Consider the following 22404-nt stretch of genomic DNA (forward strand, 5'->3'; position numbering starts at 1 on the left):
CAAGCGTAATGGAGTTTGTTAATGGTAGAATCAACACGGCTCGTTTCTTGTTAACGCAACATTTTTTCTAATATTATTTATACGTCTTTCTAACCTTAATGAAATGTAGAATATAACGTTATGAATCTATCTAAAAGTTTTGAATTTTAACAACTTTTACAATGGCATTTGAAAACAGTCAATTTTAAGAAAGAAAACGTGGAATAACTCAATTTTTGTTAAAAGGAGTCCTTAGTAATTCGACATGTCACATAAAGGAACTTTAAGGGAAATTTCAAGTGTCCCACCCCATGCATATAATGTCAATGCCCGATTCACATAAATTTCACTAGAAGGTGACTATAATTTATTTGGATTACTGTCCCGTCTAGTCAAGCTTGCAATACATATCAAAAAAAAGTTGTATATTTTATACTGCAGAAAAACATATGGAAATTATCTGAATTAAACTCTGTTAAATCTAAAAAAGGCAATATCTCTTCCACATTATTGATTAGTTTGAGGTTTCAAGGGTACCGTTGTAAATCCTGCCATGACATTTTTGTGCGGAAAGAGGGGCAAATTACGCTTACATACGTCCCTTTACTAACTGTAGAGTCACTTCAAGTTACGTCTTTATAGTCCCTTTACTAACTGTAGAGTCACTTCAAGTTACGTCTACAGTTCCTTTACTAACTGTAGAGTCACTTCAAGTTACGTATACGGTCCCTTTACTAACTGTAGAGTACCTTCAAGTGTCGTCTACCATCCCTTTACTAACTGTAGAGTCACTTCAAGTTACATCTACAGTTCCTTTACTAACTGTAGAGTCACTTCAAGTTACGTCTACGGTCACTTTACTAACTGTAGAGTCACTTTAAGTTACGCCTACAGTCCCATTAAGGTTAAATAATTTGTTTTATTTTGTACATTGAACAATAACATGATAATGTTAAGATATATGAACGAAAAACAAGTAGTTTATCTTGGGCAAAACTAATTTACTTCAGATTATTTTTATTGTTAAAGGGAGTGTTTGGAAAGGAGTTTAAAGTACTAGCCTTTTAGGGCGCTTCGCGCCCATCTTCTATTTTAATTGTGAACATGTTCTCTTTTTGTACATTGTAAAACAAAACAAAAAAAAATTCGCGGATTTTAACAAACAATTTCGTGGATTTTCAAAATTTTCAAAAATTCAATGAAAATCCAATTTTGATGGAGGCAAATATTTGAAATTTTGATCATACATAAACCTTTCCTGGGGCCACGTGAGGTCCAAAACAAAATTTGGGCCCGATCGGTTCAGCCGTTTTGACGTTTATTGGATACAAACAAACAGACACCCACCCAGACAAGCTAAATTTATGTATAGAAGAATAAAAAATAGGATTCATTACATCTAAGCTCGGTGCTTATCATTTATTCTATAAACTTTGATTGATTTAAACACAAACAAGATTTTTGAAAGTATGAATATTCTTTTAGACGCAAAGTTTAAGTTTTTTTTTCCAATTTGTAAGGTTAACAAAATGTTCTATCGTGCTGTGAACTTCGTTTAAAAAGGAAAATTGGAATTTGTACAGGGAGATACAAAAAAGTCTTGCTTTTGTTCAGTGCGCACCGTGTAAGATGTATAAGTTTTATGTATTTATACATATGTTAATGTATTTATTTATTTATGTATTTATGTATGAATGAATTTATGTATTTATGTATTTATGTATTTATGTATTTATGCTGTTTAGCTTTATTTAGTATTTGAAGCTTAAATTGTTTGACCAATGGTTTTCTGCTAGGTTTAAACAGGCTGTCCCAGAAGGAGAAGAATTTTGTACAGTGTAGTACTGTACACTGTACAGTATTTAGAGTGTGTACAGTACGGTACTTGTAATACAAGTAAGAGTTGGTACAGTACGGTAAAATCAGAAGAAGTAAGAGTTGGTAAGTAAAGTTTGTAGAGTGCAGTAAATGGACAAACAAATACCAAACAACAAAATAAATGGTTCTTAACGACTGAATTGTACAAAGACGACATGTCAGACCTAGCTTTCTAATACACTGCGTCTTTCTGTTTTTGTATACAAGAAAATTCATGTAAATATGTCCTATTTCTTCTTTGTATTTGTTGTATATATATAAATATTATATTTATTGTATATTTACATATTTTCATATTTTCATATTTTCGATAGAAGGATACAAGATACAAGGATATATATAGGATAGAGGATACATGAACATAAAATATATTCCTGCAGTGAAGCAGATCACTGGGCGCAGTAACATACCTTTCATAAAACCTAGTCAGCCATAGACAACATTAGAGATAGATACATATAGACAACATTAGAGATAGATACATATAGACAAAATTAGAGATAGATACATATAGACAACATTAGAGATAGATACAAAGGCAATATTAGATATAGATACAAAGACAATATTAGATATAGATACATAGACAATATTAGAGATGGATACATAGACAACATTAGAGATAAATACAAAGGCAATATTAGATATAGATACAAAGACAATATTAGAGATAGATACATATAGACAACATTAGAGATAGATACAAAGGCAATATTAGATATAAATACAAAGACAATATTAGATATAGATACATAAACAATATTAGAGATAGATACATAGACAACATTAGAGATAGATATGTACCAAATGCATTACTCCAACAATACTTTAAGTCTGTCTCAATCCAGATACGACTATCCCTGTATTCTTAAGTATGTATCAATCTTGATACAACTCTCTCTCTAACTATATATGTTCTCCAATAATACTTTAGTGTGTATCAATCCGCGTGATTGTTAGAAAGAGCTGAATTAAATATTTAAATATCTAAATAATTACCGATTAAATCCTTAGAAGAGGATTTTAATATCCGTTGAATTTTTCACTGCTAGTCCAGTTAACACCAGGGGGTTTGAGGATTGAAATTAAAAAGTATGTGCATAGGATAATTTGACGGAAATAAATATCCCAGATAAACATTTCATAAATGTTCACTTCATAGAAGAACATTTCATAAATAAACATTTTATAAATAAAACTTAGAAAAATGAAATTTTAAGTATCCCTTTATATAAATTTCTTTCTAGTAATGTTTATCTCTATAAAAATTATACCTATAAAATATTTATTTATGAAATTTATGAATTGATGTTCATTCTAGAAATAACAATGATCATCTATAAAATATTTATTCATGAAATTTATGAATTGATGTTCATTCTAGAAATAACAATGATCATCTATAAAATATTTATTCATGAAATTTATGAATTGATGTTCATTCTAGAAATAACAATGATCATCTATAAAATGTCAGTTTATTTATAAAATTTCTTTTGACAAATTTTATGTTATGAAATATCTTTTCATGAAATGTTCATTTATAAAATGTTTATTCATGAAATGTTTATTTATGAAACGTTCAATCATGAAATGTATATTAATGAAATGTTTATTCATAAAATGTTTATTCATGAAATGTTTTTTTAATAAATCTATATTCATGAAATGTTTATTTATGAAATGTCATTATCGAAATGTTTATTCATGCAATGTTTATTCATGAAATGTTAATTCATGAAATGTAAATATTATGAAATGTTAATTCATGAAATGTTCATTCACGAAATGTTAATTCATGATCAATGATAATTGATGAAACGTAAATTCATGAAATGTTAATTTATGAAATGTTCATTTGCCGTTAAGAAAGATATGGAGGCTTCTAACGTCCTATAATATGAATGAAAAGGTAACATTTCTAGAATCCTAATTATACGTTTAAAGGGGACTGAATAAGTTTTATTTCTAGAATCCTAATTATACGTTTAAAGGAGACTGAATAAGTTTTATTTTTAGAATCCTAATTATACGTTTAAAGGGGACTGAATAAGTTTTATTTCTTGGTGACTCATTTTCTTCAACCATTTTTATGAAAAGTATTTAAACAATTTAACTCCTTAACCCCGTGTTAGAACTACGTTTAAGCCCTAATAAAACCCATCTAACCAAATGGATTATCAAGTACAATAGGTGGCAACAGAGAAATGTACCAATTATATACAACGTCACAAGTGTCAAATTTAAAAAGGAAAACGAAATTTTCTCCTGTTAGTTGACATGATTTCACTATTCCTAGATTAAATAAAAAAGTGTAAAAACAGATAATAAAGAACACAAAATTGCACTTATTTTACTGTAAGAGAAGCACTTTATTCTAAAATTATCACTATTTTTAATAATTTTATCTGGTACATAAAACTGTTGACACCATAGATAAATAAATAAACATAGATAGCTTATGTACGCAAAATCACCAAGAATTGTATAGTCCACGAACTCATACTTCTAGGGGTCAAAGTGTACTTTAATGATAAGCGGGGTGGTTTGGTGTTTTGATGGATTTCATAATAGAGTGTAAAATAACTCCGGGAATGGAATTATTTGAACAACAATATTTCACTGAGCAATATATCATATTGACGAGAACTGAAGAAGGACATGAGAAGGAATAAACTAACTTAAATTTCTCTCTAAAGAACTCATGAACACCACAAGTACTCAATGACATAAGAACAGCCAGTGTTCACAACCGACCTAGTTAAATATATATATATATATAAATAGGAATATCTTTAAAACATCTCTGTACATTTATATCTTTCAAGATAAAAAATGTCGCCTTATTCGCAATCTATCTTTATCTATGGTTGACACTTGTGACGTAAGAATACAGCTGTACTGAGAGTGTACAAATTCTACGTTGCCATCTATTGTACTTATATCTATTTGCATCTAACCATCTTAATTAACCCAAGGTTGTATAATAAGGTTGGATGCGCTCCAGTGTAGGTAAATACGAAAATGAAAACTCTAAATCCTCATTTAAAGTCTTCATTGCAATAAAAGACAACCTTCGAGTGCATCCAGAGGCCGAATTTTAAGAATTTGAGTGGCGGCTTAAATTTAAACCACGGCTCAAATATGGTTAGTTACACTTAAAATTGTATTAAGTTTTTTTCAAGATTCAAGCCAACGCTCAATTGAAACCGGTTTTTGGGTGATTTGAGACGCGGCTTAAATTCGTAAAATTCGGACACAGCGTATCTAATCTTATATAAAACCTTGAATTAACCTAACCTAATTCTACAATACAATTTTTACTCAGAAAACTCTAGGTCGAAAAACATTGTGGTTAGTTTCCTGTAGATCGGATGGGTTTCAACTAATTAAATCACTCGTAAATATGCAAATAACAATAAGTTAGCGCAAATAACAATAAGTTAGCGCAAATAACAATAAGTTAGCGCAAATAACAATAAGTCAGCGCAAATAACAATAAGTTAGCGCAAATGACAATAAGTCAGCGCAAATAACAATAAGTTAGCGTAAATAACAATAAATTTGCGCAAATAACAATAAAACATAAGCTTATCACACTTATGACGTTTTTTCATAAATTCTGTATCTTTCTTCAATTACAGATTTATCCATTCATATTTCTTTTTCTTAGGTTGGGAAGCTTTTTTGTAAATTGACAACCATTGAAGATAAAAGAGATGAATTCTGTAAAGATGTACAATTTATTTTGTCTCGGGGCATTTTATATTCTCTACCTGCATTTAAACTTCAAATATATTACCTCTCTCGAGGGAAAAAACTTTTTACTTCAAAAATTGAGTTTTTTTTCAAGATTTCTTTCAAGGAAATATAAGCTCTTTCTGCACAATAGCAAAAAACTTTTGAATAAATGGATTTGTTTAAAAATAAATTTACATTGACCAATTAAATGATCACTTATTGATGAAATGTTGGAGGCAAGTATTATTAGCATAAAAATGATGAATAATAAATCATATTAATTGCAGAACCCAAGAATGTAGTTAACACTGTTTCTAACAATTAACCTACCAGTGGCCGAATTTAAAGAATTTGAGCGGCGGTTTAAATTTACGCCGCGGTTTAAATATGGTTGGTTCCACTTAAAATTGTATCAAATGTTTCAAGATTTAAGCCGGCGCTTAATTTAAACCGGGATTTGGCAGATTTAAACCGCGGGTCAAATTCTTAAATTCCGTCTCAGCTTGATTACGGATAGAGGATTTATTAAGTAGACAAGTGGTAACAAGTAACAAGTAACAAGTAACAAGTAACAAATAACAAGTAACAAGTAACAAGTAACAAGTATCAAGTAACAAGTAACAAGTAACAAGTAACAAGTAACAAGAACATGCAAACCACCATCAGTTTGTTTAATGTTTAACAATCAGAAGAAAAATGCTCGACCTTGTTTGATTTATAAAATGTAAGAATATAAGAATGTAATTTTTTCTTATAGAAATTTATATTTACTAGCCTTAGAGGGCGGAAGCGCCCCTCTTCTAAACTAATTGTGAACATGTTCTCTTTGTGTACATCGTAAAACAAAACAAAAATAATTCGCGGATTTTCACAAAAAATTTCGTGGATTTTCAAAATTTTCAAAAATTTAATGAAGATCGAATTTTGATGGAGACAAATATTTGAAATTTTGATCATTCATAAACCTTCCCTGTGGTCCATAGATGTCCCACAAAAAAATTGGGCCCGATCGGTTCAGCCGTTTTGACGTTTATTGGATACAAACAGACAAACAAACAAACAAACACCAAGACAAGCCAAATTTATAAATAGAAGATCGACTGAAGAAGTAATTTCAATTGACCTTCCATTGGTGGATTGGTATGCCCAACTTACAACCTTTTAATGAAGGAATTATGCACTTTTTTTCTAGATTAAAATGGATAATTTCCATTCCTGGTTTCTGTTTAAAAGTGACTCTAGGATTCATGCAAAGAATGAAAATGCCAAAAACAACGATATCTCCTGATAATTGCAGAGATAAAGGATTACAAGGTACCCTGGGGAATCGGATATGCCAATCCAAAATAAAGGTAAAATTACTTCTACACAACCTTTTATAAAGGTTGTGTACTTTTAAACTGAATATTATATATCTTTATGATTTAGAAACTAAAAAAGAAAAATATCTGTTATCGAGTGGCTCGGGGTCTAAAAAAAGATTTATTTTAGAGCTTCTTCTCTTTTTTGTCTAATTATTGTGCTATGAGAAAAAATATAGGATTTGCTTTAATTTTCCGAAAAAAAAAAACATCTGAAAATTTTACATTTTTTGCTTTAGAGACATTTACAGATTTCGGGGTTTAAAACTTGGATTTTGCAGCCAGGAGGTTCAGGTAAAAAATATGAAATTAAAGGGAATATCATCTAAACCAAAAAATGTAAAATAATATACCAGGCTGAGGGGGAGAGAGGGCAGTGTCTGAAATTAAATAATGTAATATAGTTTATATGGTTTTATTTTGGAGTAAGATAGATTCTTTTTGAAAATTTAGTTTTTTTTTGGTGTCTTGCTTTTATTGGGCGTTTTGTATCCACTACATTGAAGGACAATTAAACCAGTCAAACTAGTTTGTATCCACTCCATTGAAGGACAATTAAACCAGTCAAACTAGTTTGTATCCACTACATTGAAGGACAATTAAACCAGTCAAACTAGTTTTGTATCCACTCCATTGAAGGAGAATTAAACCAATCAAACTAGTTTTGTATCCACTCCATTGAAGGACAATTAAACCAGTCAAACTAGTTTTGTATCCACTCCATTGAATAACGATTAAACCAATGAAACTAGTTTTACTAAAAAACTATTTTAATGGGGGAAGTTGAAGTGGAACGTGTCGAAAATGTTTAAAGATTGGGATAAAATGTTTAACTGGTTCAAGCCCAAGGGGGAATTTGAAATATAAGAATTGTGTTGAAGGATTAATATTTTCTCTGTATATCTCATATTTCTGCATGAACTGTAGTCAATGAAATATAACTAATATGGAATCACTGAAACGGTTAAAATGACAAGAAAGGAGTGCTACAGTTGCTTGGCGGGATTAGAAAGATTTAACAGAAATATATGTTGCTTTAAACTTTATTTTAAAATTATATTCGACATTTATATACAGGGTGACCAAAAAAACTGCGTTTTTTAGCCTCAAGTATCTTGTTATATGACTAGAAAAAGTGCTCTAAAGTGTTTAGTTTTTAATTTAAGACGGAAGGTTTTTAAGCTTTATCGTTTGCTGCTTTCGTTTGGCGTAAAACTATGAATGTTCGAAAACTGCACTCTGTTAAATTTTTATCATTCTATTAAAATCTATAATTCAGATAGAAATTAAATTACTTGTATGTTTATATTTCAAATCATTTCATAAAGAAACCCCATGATTTGACGCCATGGCAAAATGGCATATTTCCGCTGTTCGCAACCGTGGGGCCAGAAATGCTGCAACCTCGCTACAACACGGGCAGCCGTAGTACATTTGAATTTCAGAGCCAAATCAACCTTTCCGTTCCCAGTTTGTTCTGTACCTAACTCTATGGACAGGACTAGCAACAAGGTTGACGCGGTTAGACTTTATGCTTCATACAGGATGAATTTACTTTTACTAAGATTTCAGAAAGCCTGGAAGAAAAATCTAAGGGGGGTTCAGATATATGTAAATAATTTTTGTTTGTTTCTTAAACAGTTTTGGTTGGCAGAAGTTAACGGAGAGATTTTCGAATATTCATCATAGTTTTACACCAACACTCCTGTATGCCGAATTCATTAGGGCCTGATCCAATCAATAGAAATAGTTTGGCGGTTAACATCTATCTGTCTATCCATCTCATTATCCAATCAGAGTTATGAATCCTTCAATCGGCGCTATCAGTAAATGGAAAACTTACTTAGCCGACCCCTTCTAAAATTTAAAACTATGTCGAGTCATTTAAGAATATTAAAAGGGCAGAAAAACGCTAATCCCTGTGTTTTTAGGGTCACCCTGTACAATTTACAATACATACGTTATCATTTTGTCCAATTTCTTTCTTCTTTTTGTTGCTCTTTCCAAAACGACGACGCGACGTCTTACACAATTTAAAGTTTCTATATTAATGAAATATTAAGGTGTCATTAGAATTAGTTTAAAGGATTGTCTTTTTTAATTTCAATTAAACCATCATTCAAAGAAGAGCATAACTGTTTCACATTTGTAGCCTTCACACTTTTATCTGATTTATAATAATGTGGAATACATCGTTGTTTTTCTTACTAAAAAACATTAATTGTGAATCTTTTACGACTTTAGAAAAAAAAGAATAATTTATTTATCCCGAAAATGTATTCAGCTCAATTACAAGTTTAGGACAAAGCTTTTTCTTGAAGAAAATAACTCTGCAAAGATAGATTTATAATGTTCGGGTCACCAGATTCCTTCCCTGGCATTGTAACTAGATAAGAAGAATGTACTTTTATAATAAATTATTGTTTACTTCAGCAAATCAACATGTTTTTGCAATTTGGTATAATAACTATTAGATAAGATATCTAGACAACTCCACAAGTAAACTATTAGATAAGATATCTAGCCAACTACACAAGTAGACTGTTAAAAAAGATATCTAGACAAACATGAGAGTTATAAAACAGATTTTTTTAAAAGTCACAATGTCCTATAGCTTTGATTTTACCTCACCAACTCACTTTTTGTAGCCTTGGACATAATCATTTTAAAACTGTAGTTGCTTATTTCTCTAACTTCATATATCATGAGTAAAAGATAGAAAAATCCTCCATTTTTGCGCAAAAGCTTGTATATTATTTTTTACATTGATATTTGCAACCCAATGTCAAACCCTTTCAATCTCTGAATTCTGTTAGATCAGATAATTTACGTTTGAAATATCAAAGGTTTGCAAAGGTATAAGGTATTAGAAAATTTGAGTTTGTGGCAAAGACTCAATTCCTTTCTCATCTCTGATTGGTTAAAATTGGCTTTAAACTATTTACCCCAAGGGCTTTGCAAGAATTTGTTTACAATGAACTTGAAGTGTCAAGATCTACCCATCTTTGTTTAAAGTCAAGATCTACCCGCGGCCATCTTGTAAAATATGTTAAATTTATTCAATACTTGTTTGTATTGCTGGGTGATTAAAGAGGGAGGGGTGGGGGGGGCATGCAGCCTAGAGCCCAGCAACTTCCTGTTCGAACCCAGGTAGTTAGCAGAACCATGCCCAGGAAAGGTTCTGCTAATTACCTGGGCTCGAACAGGATATTGATGGGCTCAAATGGCCGGATGATCCTCCCTCCCTCGTTTAAGCGGTTGTATGAAGTTAATCTCTTGTTTCTATCCGAGCTCTTACACCCTAAACACTCAAACCATTTCATCTGCATATGCCTGGGTATGATTGCACCAATTCAACTCAGAAAACTTTGAACACCAAAATATTCAGATTCTGGTGTTTTAGTTTTATGGCATAAGCCAAAACAAAATTGTGCCAATCCTTAAAAGCTTCTGATTTTTCAAACAAATATTAAAAACCGTGTTTTCTTAGAGGGAGTGCTCGCAAAAAATTAAAGGGGGTGTAGGCTGATGTTTAATTGAATTCAATACAGGGTGTCCCAAAAAACATGGGAATTCAGTGACGAATTGGATATCGTCTTTGTAATAAATTAGCATTGTAATACCTAATTTCAAAAGCCATAATATTATTATGTCTTCTAAAGTTTATTTGATGAAAACGGTAAAAGACTGTAAAGATGTGTTTATAATGTCTCCGCAAGATGAACAGTGAAGACGGACAAGTTTACTCTGTTTGTATACTGCAATTTTCTTGTTTTACTAAGTACAACCGTATGCAGTCAAAACATAAACAAGCAAAATGTGAACATAGCAGACGAAACTCATAGAGATAACAGCTTTCTCAGTAGGTATCACTATACTAAATCAAAGAATTATTTATAAAGACGATATCGAATTCGTCATTGAATTCCCATGTTTATTGGGACACCCTGTATCAAGAGCAGAGACACCTAGTGGCCAAATAATGTTTTAAATTTCGGGATAAATGTCCGATTAGAATTTTTACGTCGTTTTCACCATTCTTGCATCGGAGATGGATATTTAAATTGTTATGATATTTCTGAAATGAAGAATAAGGAAAACTTATATTTCCCCCAGATGAAAGATTCTAAAGAAATGACGCTAACAGCCCTTGAAAGTAAACATTTTCCAAACCATTGATCAATAAATACAGTTAGAATTTGGATTTAGATGGATGTATGTATAACATAAATATACAAGAATATACAGGGTGTCCCACATCAAACCGCGTCAATGGGTCTAAATTACGATTTGGGGGAGAAATCAGAAAATTAAAAATAATGTTTAAAACAAGCGTTTGACGTTTTACAACTTTTCAAATACAAGGCTACTTCAAAGTCAGCCTGGGACTAGTTGTAATGAGTATAGCGAGACATGGCTGAACGCCGCACAAGACAGTTGGTTGAACTATATCTGCACGGTTCAGCTACTTCTTGCTATTCATAAAATCTGATCCTCGGTTAAGGAATAGTTTTTCTAACTGTGAATATTGGAAAGTACTTTGATATCGCATGTTAATAACTAGTGGTTTATCCTTCTCTTGGCATCCTTTGTATGTTAATGATTCTCCCAGCAGACAATAGTAAATATCTATACAATAACAATATTATAGAAAATGCTTCCAATACCGCATGTGAACTAAAAGTGCAAGTTTTAACGCAAAAATGGCAAAATTTTGCCAATAACTCTTTTTAAGCTGAGACTAGAAAAAAAACTTTTAACAGTTCTAACTTTAATAAAGTTTACAATATCGAAGAATCGAATGCATTTCACAATGAGAACCTTCATTTAGAATTTGAGAAGAGAACCAAAGAACTGAGTTATTGCTACAAACTCTGTTTTTTAATCTTTACATCTGTGCGCGCAATCCCGATGTTGTAGATCTTTGTTAGTTTAAACTATTATAGATTATATATAATCTAACTTTCTAAAGTAACTAAACCTTGCAAAAATATAGGAATTAGCTAATTAAAGCTTGCCAAAAAAAGTTCCCTAAAATTGGACATATTTCAGTGTTAAGAAAAACTGTTCTTAAAATACATATAAAAAAATATATATAACCCAATAATGTTGTTATAGAAAGACACTATTACTCATTGCCCTTTATAAAAAGTACAAATAAAAGTGTTAGATCTAAAAATGTAAAAGATTACTTTAAAAAGTGCGAAACTCTTTAAAAAAGTAAAGTGACTACGACCTTAAAAATCTAGCTATGTCTATTACCCGAAACAACTAAAATTGATTGATTCAAACACTTCACGGTTCGCGGATAATAAAAGAAAAGGTATTTTGTTTAAACATTTACTTGAATAATATTGTTGAATTTACAATGTTTCAACTTGTAATGAAAGCACTTTAACGATCTCACATCAGAACATTATCTAATTCTACAAGTTAGGTTAGATTGAATTCAAGTATCTGGGGGATTTACTCAGATGTGTAGTTCAAGGGTTGAACTACTGATCCGGGTACTGTCTTGTACTGGTAGATCCGGGTTCTTGTACTGGTAGATCCGGGTACTGTCTTGTACTGGTAGATCCGAGTACTGGTAGATCCGAGTACTGTCTTGTACTGGTAATCCGGGTACTGTCTTGTACTGGTAGATCCGGGTACTGTATTGTACTGTAGATCCGGGTACTGTCTTGTACTGGTAGATCCGGGTACTGTCTTGTACTGTTGATCCGGGTACTGTCAGCTAGCTTGTACTGGTATAAGATCGAAAAAATAATAGACAATGGGTAATATTTATATACATTTATATAATAGCAATATAAAAATATACAATTAATCATGTATAGGACTAGGATGAAGATTATAATAATAGTGTTCTCTGCAGTGGAAATTATAAGGGTAGGGGGAGTACAGAGTCGAGGGTAGGGAGGAAACAGAAAAAAATATTAATATGACAAAAAAATAATTTTACTAGTGATAAATGATATTGGAGAAATAGAAGGATAAAAGAGAAGGTTCATTATGAAAATGAAGAAATGAGAAGGAAGGATAGGTATGCTGACGAGAGGATGAGAAAGATCTATGAAGGAATTAGGATGAAGGATGAGAAGGAAGGATAGATATACTGACGGGAGGATGAGAAGGAAGGATGATGGATCTACCAATGGAAGGATGAGAAGGAAGGATAAATAAAGATAATAGAGAAAGTATTAAAGGGAACTGATGGAAAGGACGGATGGAGACAATGGAGAAAAGAAACATTGATGAAAAGATGGATGGGGATAATAAATGGAAAAAAATAAAGAATAATATGGATAGAAGGGTTAAAGAAAATTAGTTTAAATTTAATTAAAGGGACTGTCCTTGTAATTTTAAATGTCCTTTCATTTGACATGTACAATTCACAACGGTACCCTTGGCACCTTAATTTGATCAAAAATGTGGCTAAAAAGTGTTATTTTAGTTTCTCCGTTGTTTTTCAGTAATTCGCCTGCAGTCACTTTTGTAGAGAAAATACAAATGAAAGTAAACAATTTACAGAAAAATTTAATTTATACTCGACACAAAGCTTGAAATTATGTTTACAGTCCCTTTATTACAACAGAAATTACGTTTACAGTACCTTTCATACAATGGAAATTACGTTTCCTGTCTCTTTAATACAACAGAAAGTATGTTTACAGTCCCTGTGATACAACGGAATTTGCGTTTACAGTCCCTTTAATACAACGGAAATTATGTTTACAATCCCTTTAATACAATGGAAATTATGTTTACAGTCCCTTTAATACAACGGAAATTATGTTTACAATCCCTTTAATACAACGGAATTTACGTTTACGGTCCCTTTAATACAACGGAAAGTACGTTTACAATCCCTTTAATACAACGGAAATTATGTTTACAATCCCTTTAATACAACGGAAAGTACGTTTACAATCCCTTTAATACAACGGAAATTATGTTTACAATCCCTTTAATACAACGGAAATTACGTTTACAATCCCTTTAATACAACGGAAATTATGTTTACAATCCCTTTAATACAACGGAAATTACGTTTACAGTCCCTTTAATACAACGGAAAGTACGTTTACAATCCCTTTAATACAACGGAAATTACGTTTACAATCCCTTTAATACAACGGAAAGTACGTTTACAATCCCTTTAATACAACGGAAATTATGTTTACAATCCCTTTAATACAACGGAAATTACGTTTACAATCCCTTTAATACAACGGAAATTATGTTTACAATCCCTTTAATACAACGGAAATTACGTTTACGGTCTCTTTAATACAACGGAAAGTACGTTTACAATCCCTTTAATACAACGGAAATTACGTTTACGGTCCCTTTAATACAACTGAAAGTACGTTTACAGCCCCTTTAATACAACGGAAAAAGAGGAGACAGGAACGGAAGCCCGAACAAATGAAAGAGTACAAATTATGTTGGGATATAGAACTGGAACGGATAAAAATGAAGACTCTGAATGGTAGACAGAATGATAACGATGATATGGAGAAGGATGGAAGGATGGTTAGAGACCGGAGAACCCTGGATGGCTGCCGGATGTTTTCCTAAAATAAAAACAATTAAACCCCATGTTGATTGTTGACACATATTAACCAATAAGAAAACAAAGACAGTACAATAAAAACAAATTGGCGGTTTTTTTTTCGCGAAAACAATAAAACAATAAACTTTAGTTTTACAAAACATTTTCGTATTTTCTGTAAAGGTAGATAATAAAGGGATTGTTCAAGAATACTGAATACTGTTGAGGTTGATAATAAAGGGATTGTTCAAGAATACTGAATACTGTTGAGGTTGATAATAAAGGGATTGTTCAAGAATACTGAATACTGTTGAGGTTGATAATAAAGGGATTGTTCAAGAATACTGAATACTGTTGAGGTTGATAATAAAGGGATTGTTCAAGAATACTGAATACTGTTGAGGTTGATAATAAAGGGATTGTTCAAGAATACTGAATACTGTTGAGGTTGATAATAAAGGGATTGTTCAAGAATACTGAATACTGTTGAGGTTGATAATAAAGGGATTGTTCAAGAATACTGAGAAGGAAGAAAACTAGTCACAATTCATTATTCGAGCTTTGTTTACTATTTATGCTAATGTAGTTTCATAAAATTAAACCAAGGTAAGATAAATAGAAAGACAGAGTTGTGTAATGTGTTTGTGTATATATTTTGTACAGTAGTATACTACTCCACTAAACTCCACTATTTCTACGGTCAAATTACTGCAAATCACAGAAGTAAAACCTGAAAGATTAGTAAAGTGTTTACTAAGACAGAGAGAGCCTGTTCTACGCCGACTACGTGTAACTCCTTTGGGCTTAAGCTTCAGGGTTATTGTGAACGAAACACACATAAATCTTGAAAAGACGACATCTAGTGTCCTATCTGTTATTTTAATTAATCTATAGAAAATAAGAATAAATATAGAGAGAGCGTTGTGGCAAGAAGAATAGAAAAGGATCTCAACTCAAACACTCTGCAGCCACGTAGACAAAGATGACAAAGATAGATAGATAGTATACATAGATAGATATTCATATGGATAGATAGTTAGATCTATCGATCGATCGATAGATAGATAGATAGATAGATCGATCAATGGACCCTGGCATTCTGAGAACAATTTAAAACTTTAGTTTTTAAATTCAAATTGTTAAAGCATATTTTCTCCGTAATCCTGAACTAAACATGTTAAAAACTTTTAGTTTTTTTTACAAAGAGATGAATAATTTGAAATGAATGGAAAACATAATTAGAGTTTTCAGAACTTTTTTCATTTTCCTTAAACTTGTTTATTAACCTAAAAACTGAGTCTGAATTAAATGTCTAACTTATTCGTTTGCACTGATAAAATTGTACAGCTATCTAACTCGAGTTTTCACTATCCTTTACTGGTGTATAAAAGTCTATATACATAAAAGTCGCCCAGTTACTTGAAATGAACTGGATTTTCTAGTGGTAAGCGACAAACTTTTCAAACAATTGTCTTCATTACAAAGCTTCATTAGATAGATAAACATTGGTAGCTATCGATTTCGAATTCAATTTTGAATCAACCAATTTCCCCTGTCATTTTGCTACAGCGAAACCCTTAATAACGAATACATCGAAAGAATTCATCAAATGTCGTATTCTTCACTTTTTGAAAATGGAATGTTACAGATATTTAGTTTTTAATTAAATGATGGAACTCTTTAAAACTGTTCCCGAATATTTATGGCTATTTATCTATTTTCGCATATACTGAAATTTACGTAATATAGTATAAAACTCATTGAAAATTTGTTAAGACGACATTTGATAAATTCTTCCGATGTATTCGTTATTAAGGGTTTCACTGTAGAATATACTTTCTTTAAAAAGGGGAAACTTTTTGGATACCCTTTGTGTTAAATTGGCCAACTACTTGTCATGAGAAGCATCCCAGTTTTCATCACAAACTTCTTAAAACTCAAATTTAACTAAATACAACGAATTAAGCAAAACAAAACTGGTGGAAGAATGACGTTTTTAAAGAATTTTAGCGTCATATGTTCTACCTCGATTCTTTTTCGCTGTTTCTCTACAGGGTGTTTAATTCAAATAAAGTTTTTAAACGACTTTTTTAGACTTTAATCAATTTAAAAACCTATTTGGTTGAAAATATTTATCTTATTCAACAACCATGCCTTGAACATAAAAACCTTTGCGTAAATTAAATGTAACATCTCAGTATTAGCCATAGTTCCAGCAATAAATTCAAAATGGCGTCCAGGAAAACATTGTGAGGTAGTTTCTACAATCTGTCTCCTTGTTTATGTTTCCTCAGATATATGGTTTATGAGTCAAGTAAAGTGCTAATTTAATCTAGAATCAGTTGATTTATATATATACAGCTAAAGAGAGAGTCTGATCCGTACTGTAAACAGAATAGAGAGATAAGTAGATTCAATCCGGAGAGACGAATAGTTTCAATCCCTCCTGGAGAATAGAAGATGAGTAAGCATAATCCATCCTGTATAAGAGGATAGGAGATGAGTAGTTTCAATCCGTCTTGCTGAACATGATAGGAAATGAACAGTTTCAATCCGTCCTGTAGGCAGGATAGGAGATGAGTAGTTTCAATTCGTCCTGTAGAACAGGATAGGAAATGAGTAGCCTCAATCCGTCCTGTAGACAGGATAGGAGATGAGTAGTCTCAATCCTTCCTGTAGGCAGGATAGAAGATGAGTAGTCTCAATCCGTCCTGTAGGCAGGATAGGAGATGAGTAGGTTCAATCCGTCCTGTAGACAGGATAGGAGATGAGTAGTTTCAATCTGCATCCTGTAGACAGGATAGGAGATGAGTAGTTTCAATCCGTCCTGTAGACAGGATAGGAGATGAGTAGTTTCAATCCGTCCTGTAGACAGGATAGGATATGAGTAGTTTCAATCTGCATCCTGTAGAACAGGATAGGAGATGAGTATTTTAATCCGTCCTGTAGAATAAAATATGAAATGAGTAGTTTCAATCTGTCCTGTAGAAGAGGATAGGAGATGAGTAAACATAATCCGTTCTATAGAATAGGATAGGAGATGAGTAGTTTTAATCTGTCCTGTAGAAGAGGATAGGAGATGAGTAGTTTCAACCTGTCCTGTAGAAGAGGATAGGAGATGAGTAGTTTTAATCTGTCCTGTAGAAGAGGATAGGAGATGAGTAGTTTCAATCTGTCCTGTAGAAGAGGATAGGAGATGAGTAGTTTTAATCTGTCCTGTAGAAGAGGATAGGAGATGAGTAGTTTTAATCTGTCCTGTAGAATAGAATTGGGAATGAGTTAACATAATCCTTCCTGTGGAATAGGATAGGGAATGAGTAAACATAATCCGTCCTGTAAAACACGATAGGAGATGAGTAGTTTCAAGCCGTCCTGTAGAAGATTATAGGGGATATATCCATCCTGTATACAAATAGGAGATGAGTAAACATAATCCGTCCTGCAACCAAGATCCCTAATGCAGAATCTACTTCTCTTCTCAATGATGGATATAAACACTTTCTTTGTAGTATAAAAGTTTACATATGTTCTATATTTCTTTGGAATTTTCTTTTTGCATATTTCTTTAAGAATGTTAATATATTTTATAGATTGTATAAAAGCCTCGGATGCAAGGTGAAGGTACTAAATAAACCCTCTATATAATCTTGAATATATTATTTGCCCAAAAAAATTGAAATTGTTTAGAATATATCTTTTAAAATGACAATAAATAATTTAATTCTGTTTTAAATGATTAAAAGCCATTCTGGAATCTCGTTGGTGAAAAGTTACAAGATTTGACCAGAGAAATATTAGCCTTTTGAAACGTTTTAATACGTTACGTTCTATCCTTCTATCCTTCTATCCTTCTATCCTTCTATCCTTTTATTCTTTTAATCCTTTTATCCTTTTATCCTTCTATACTCTATCCTTCTATCCTTCTATCCTTTTGTCCTTTTATCCTTCTATCCTTTTTTCCTTCTATTTTTTTATCCTTTTATCCTTTTATCCTTTTATCCTTCTATCCTTTTATTCTTTTAATCCTTTTATCCTTTATCCTTCTATCCTTTTACTCTTTTAATCCTTTCATCCTTTTATCCTTCTATTCTTCTATCCTCCTATCCTTTTATCCTTTTATCCTTCCATCCTTCTATCCTCCTATCCTTTTATCCTTTTATCCTTCCATCCTTCTATCCTTTTATCCTTCTATCCTTTTATCCTTTTATCTTTCTATCCTTCTATCCTGCTATCCTTCCATCCTTCTATCCTTCTATCCTTCTATCCTTCTATCATTCTATCCTTTTTCCTTCTATCCTTCTATCCTTCTATCCTTCTATCCTTCTATCCTGCTATCCTTCTATCCTTCTATCCTTCAATCCTTCTATCTTTATATCCTCCATGTCCAGTTTTTTAATTGAATAGATTAAGTTTTGTAGCTTGAAAGTGAATTAGTTTAAAATGTGAGCATAATCCTTTATTTTGCAGATATTTTGCCCAGTTTATGCGTTGCTAATGCTATTAAAATAGTAAAATAATAGTTCTGGAAACGTTTGTGGCAGAAAACCCCAGAAAAAAATAAACCATACAAAATGTACACTGTACATTGCATTACAAAGATTACTTAGTTATTTCTTTAGATTACTACTTTATCTACGAAAGAGTCACTGTATACACTCCAGTTCATTTCATGTAGCAAGCTGTACAGTACGAATACAGATTATAAGGCAAAACGAAACAGTACGCCAATTGAATAATCCACTTCTAGTGAAATGTTTTTACAGTCCCTGTAAATACTCTATATGACCATTTTCATAAATTTTTTCTTTTATCATTTTCATTAAACATAAATTAAACCAATTCCTTCAATTTTTCTGCAACTGAATTTGCCAACATGACTTTTAACCGAGTCTTTCTAAATAGCTACTGCAGCTGACAGGGTTAAAATTCTAGTATTTACAAACTGATGCGGATTACTTCTGATACAGCATTCAATATGGTTTATTTTGACCTTTAAGGATATTGAATAATTTGTCTGTTTCCGCTATACCATAAAATGTGCATGATGATCATATATAGAATGTTGTTAGGCCTATGTGAATAATTACAGTACACGTGTTAGAAATGTCAGTACGTGTTAAAAAGCATTTTATGTACATCTTAACGTATATGATAGTAGATACTAACTATTGACTATGAAATACGGGTTATTTCCAATATTGTGCAATAATGTTTATCGGACAAGTACATAACTATTACCTTGCAGTACATAGATATTACCTTGCAGTACACATATATTATTGTTCAGTGCACTAATATTACCATTTAGTACATAAATATTACCATTTAGTACATAAATATTACCTTGCAGTACATGTAAATGTACAGAAGCTGTCCTAGAATTTTGCGGAGCACAAGTATAGTTTCCTATATATATATATTTCAATCAAACAAATAATAGAAAAATATGCAAAGATAAAAGTTTAAAAAATACTAAAGAAATACATGATTTTAAACGCACCAATAGTATGATCCAAGCAGAATTAAATACATTTTCTTCCTTTTTTATGCTGCATTAATCCGCAAGTTATTATTATATCAATCATCCATGAAAATCATCAAATTTCCGATAGAAAATCAAAAATATAGATCCATCAGCTTTGATCAGACAAGGGTTTAGAGCTATCGTTGTAAATTTGGCATGTACTCGTAACTCTGTAGACAAATGTAAATTTGGCATGTACTCGTAACTCTGTAGACAAATGTAAATTTGGCATGTACTCGTAACTCTGTAGACAAATGTAAATTGGGCATGTNCAGGATATCTCCTAAACATAACCAGGAAATAAACCAGGATATATCCTATACATAACCAGGAAATAAACCTGGATATACCCTAAACATAATCAGGATATCTCCTAAACATAACCTGGATATAAACCCATCCAGGATATCTCCAAAACATAACCTGGATATAAACCCATTCAGGATATCTCCTAAACATAACCTGGATATAAACCCATCCAGGATATCTCCTAAACATGACCTGGATATAAACCTATCCAAAATATCTCCTAAACATAACCTGAATATAAACCAGGATATATCCTAAATAACCAGGATATAAACCAGGATTTATCCTAAGCATAACCAGGATATCTCCTAAACATAACCAGGAAATAAACCTGGATATATCCTAAACATAACCAGGATATCTCCTAAACATAACCAGGAAATAAACCAGGATATATCCTATACATAACCAGGAAATAAACCTGGATATACCCTAAACATAACCAGGATATCTCCTAAACATAACCTGGATATAAACCAGGATATCTCTAAACATAACCTTGATATAAACCAGGATATCTCCTAAACATAACCAGGATATAAACCAGGATATCTCCTAAACATAACCAGGATATAAACCAGGATATATCCTAAACATAACCAGTATATAAACCAGGATATCTCCTAAACATAATCAAGTCTTCATCTCATGAAAGGCACTTTAATTAGGGGTCCGGCATTTAACCTCAATCTAAAAGGGCTCGTATTGAAAATTAAAATCGAGCTTTCAAGATTAACGATATTTCACTTAAAAGACCTCTGGTAAAAGTATAAAATAGAACAAAACATTTAGCTGCTCCGACTGTTCCAAGGGATTTCCTGATTCTAGAGATTTAGTTTGAAAGGTTGAGAAGGATTAATCTATTAACATCAATCAGGAGAATGCATAAATGTATAAAACACGTTCAAACAAGTTTTTTCATTTTTCAAATCCAGAAAGTTTTATTAAAAAATACAGGGTGTAAAACATTTAGTAAGTAATCCATTTATAAAATGCCTAAAATGAACACAAATATTTACGTAAATATACTGGTAAACCTAAAAATCTAGACGTCCTAGAATCTGGACGATTGTCCTAGAATTTGTGAGTCTTTTCCACAAACCAGATTTGTTGCAACCAAATGTCGAACAACTTATTTTGAAATATCCAAGGTTACACCATTAGGTTGCAAGCATAAAAGGACTAACAAATTTGAGTTTGAGGCACAAATTTAAATTTTTTTGTCAAGATTTTAATTTTTTATTTAATTTTAAGCCCCTTATTTTCATTTAATCAAAGGTTAAAGATTTAAAATCAATAAAGGTAGAAAAAAACTGTGGAAACACTAATATTTTTTAGATTCACGTAAAGGAATTATAGTCGCGAACTCAAAACTTCTAATCCTTTTATCTGTCCCACCTGATAGTGCAAAACTTCTAATCCTTTTATCTGTCCCACCTGATAGTGCAAAACTTTTAATCCTTTTATCTGTCCCACCTGATAGTGCAAAATTTCTAATCCTTTTATCTGTCCCACCTGATAGTGCAAAACTTAAACTTAGATGATTTAATCTAACAAAATTCAAAGATTAGAAAATCCCAGTTTGTGACAAAATCTCCAGAAAAATCTGATCTAAAACCATAGATAAAGATAGATTGCGCATAAGACGACATTTTTCATCTTGAAAGATATAAATGTACAGAGATGTTTTAAAGATATTTCTGTTATATAGATTAACTAGGTCGGTTGTGAACATTGGCTGTTCTTATGTCATTGAGTACTTGTGGTGTATATGGTTTTGTAAAAAGAAATTTAAGTTAGTTTAGTCCTTCTCATGTCCTTCTTCAGTTCTTGTCAATATGATATATATTGCTCATTGAAAATTCACTCCTGAGTGGTATAATAATTATGAAATCCATTAAAACACCAAATCACCCCGCTTATCATTGAAGTACACTTTGACCCCTAGAAGTAAGAGTTTGCAGACTGTACAATTCTTGGTGATTTTGCGTTCATAAGCTATCTATGTTTATTTATTTATCTATGTCTAAAACCTAAAATGAGGAGTTTTAACTTAT

At 31.8% G+C, this 22404-nt stretch overlaps 1 protein-coding gene across 1 annotated transcript in view; it reads right to left on the minus strand.

Moving 5' to 3' along the window:
- Positions 1 to 14144: 14144 nt before the first annotated feature.
- The window catches only part of LOC111702272 (lachesin), a 28203-nt gene continuing 19943 nt past the window's right edge, over positions 14145 to 22404 (minus strand). Inside the window, exons 7-9 of the mRNA XM_023473908.1 lie at positions 20501 to 20528; positions 19858 to 19920; positions 14145 to 14536 (exon numbers count right to left, since the gene is read on the minus strand). Coding sequence (XP_023329676.1) covers positions 14403 to 14536; positions 19858 to 19920; positions 20501 to 20528 — 225 coding nt within the window. The 3' untranslated portion in view covers positions 14145 to 14402. The remainder of the gene's footprint in view (positions 14537 to 19857; positions 19921 to 20500; positions 20529 to 22404) is intronic.

The sequence above is a fragment of the Eurytemora carolleeae genome, unplaced genomic scaffold (genome assembly GCF_000591075.1).
Source record: "Eurytemora carolleeae unplaced genomic scaffold, Eaff_2.0 scaffold499, whole genome shotgun sequence".
Classification (NCBI taxonomy): Eukaryota; Metazoa; Arthropoda; class Copepoda; order Calanoida; family Temoridae; genus Eurytemora; species Eurytemora carolleeae.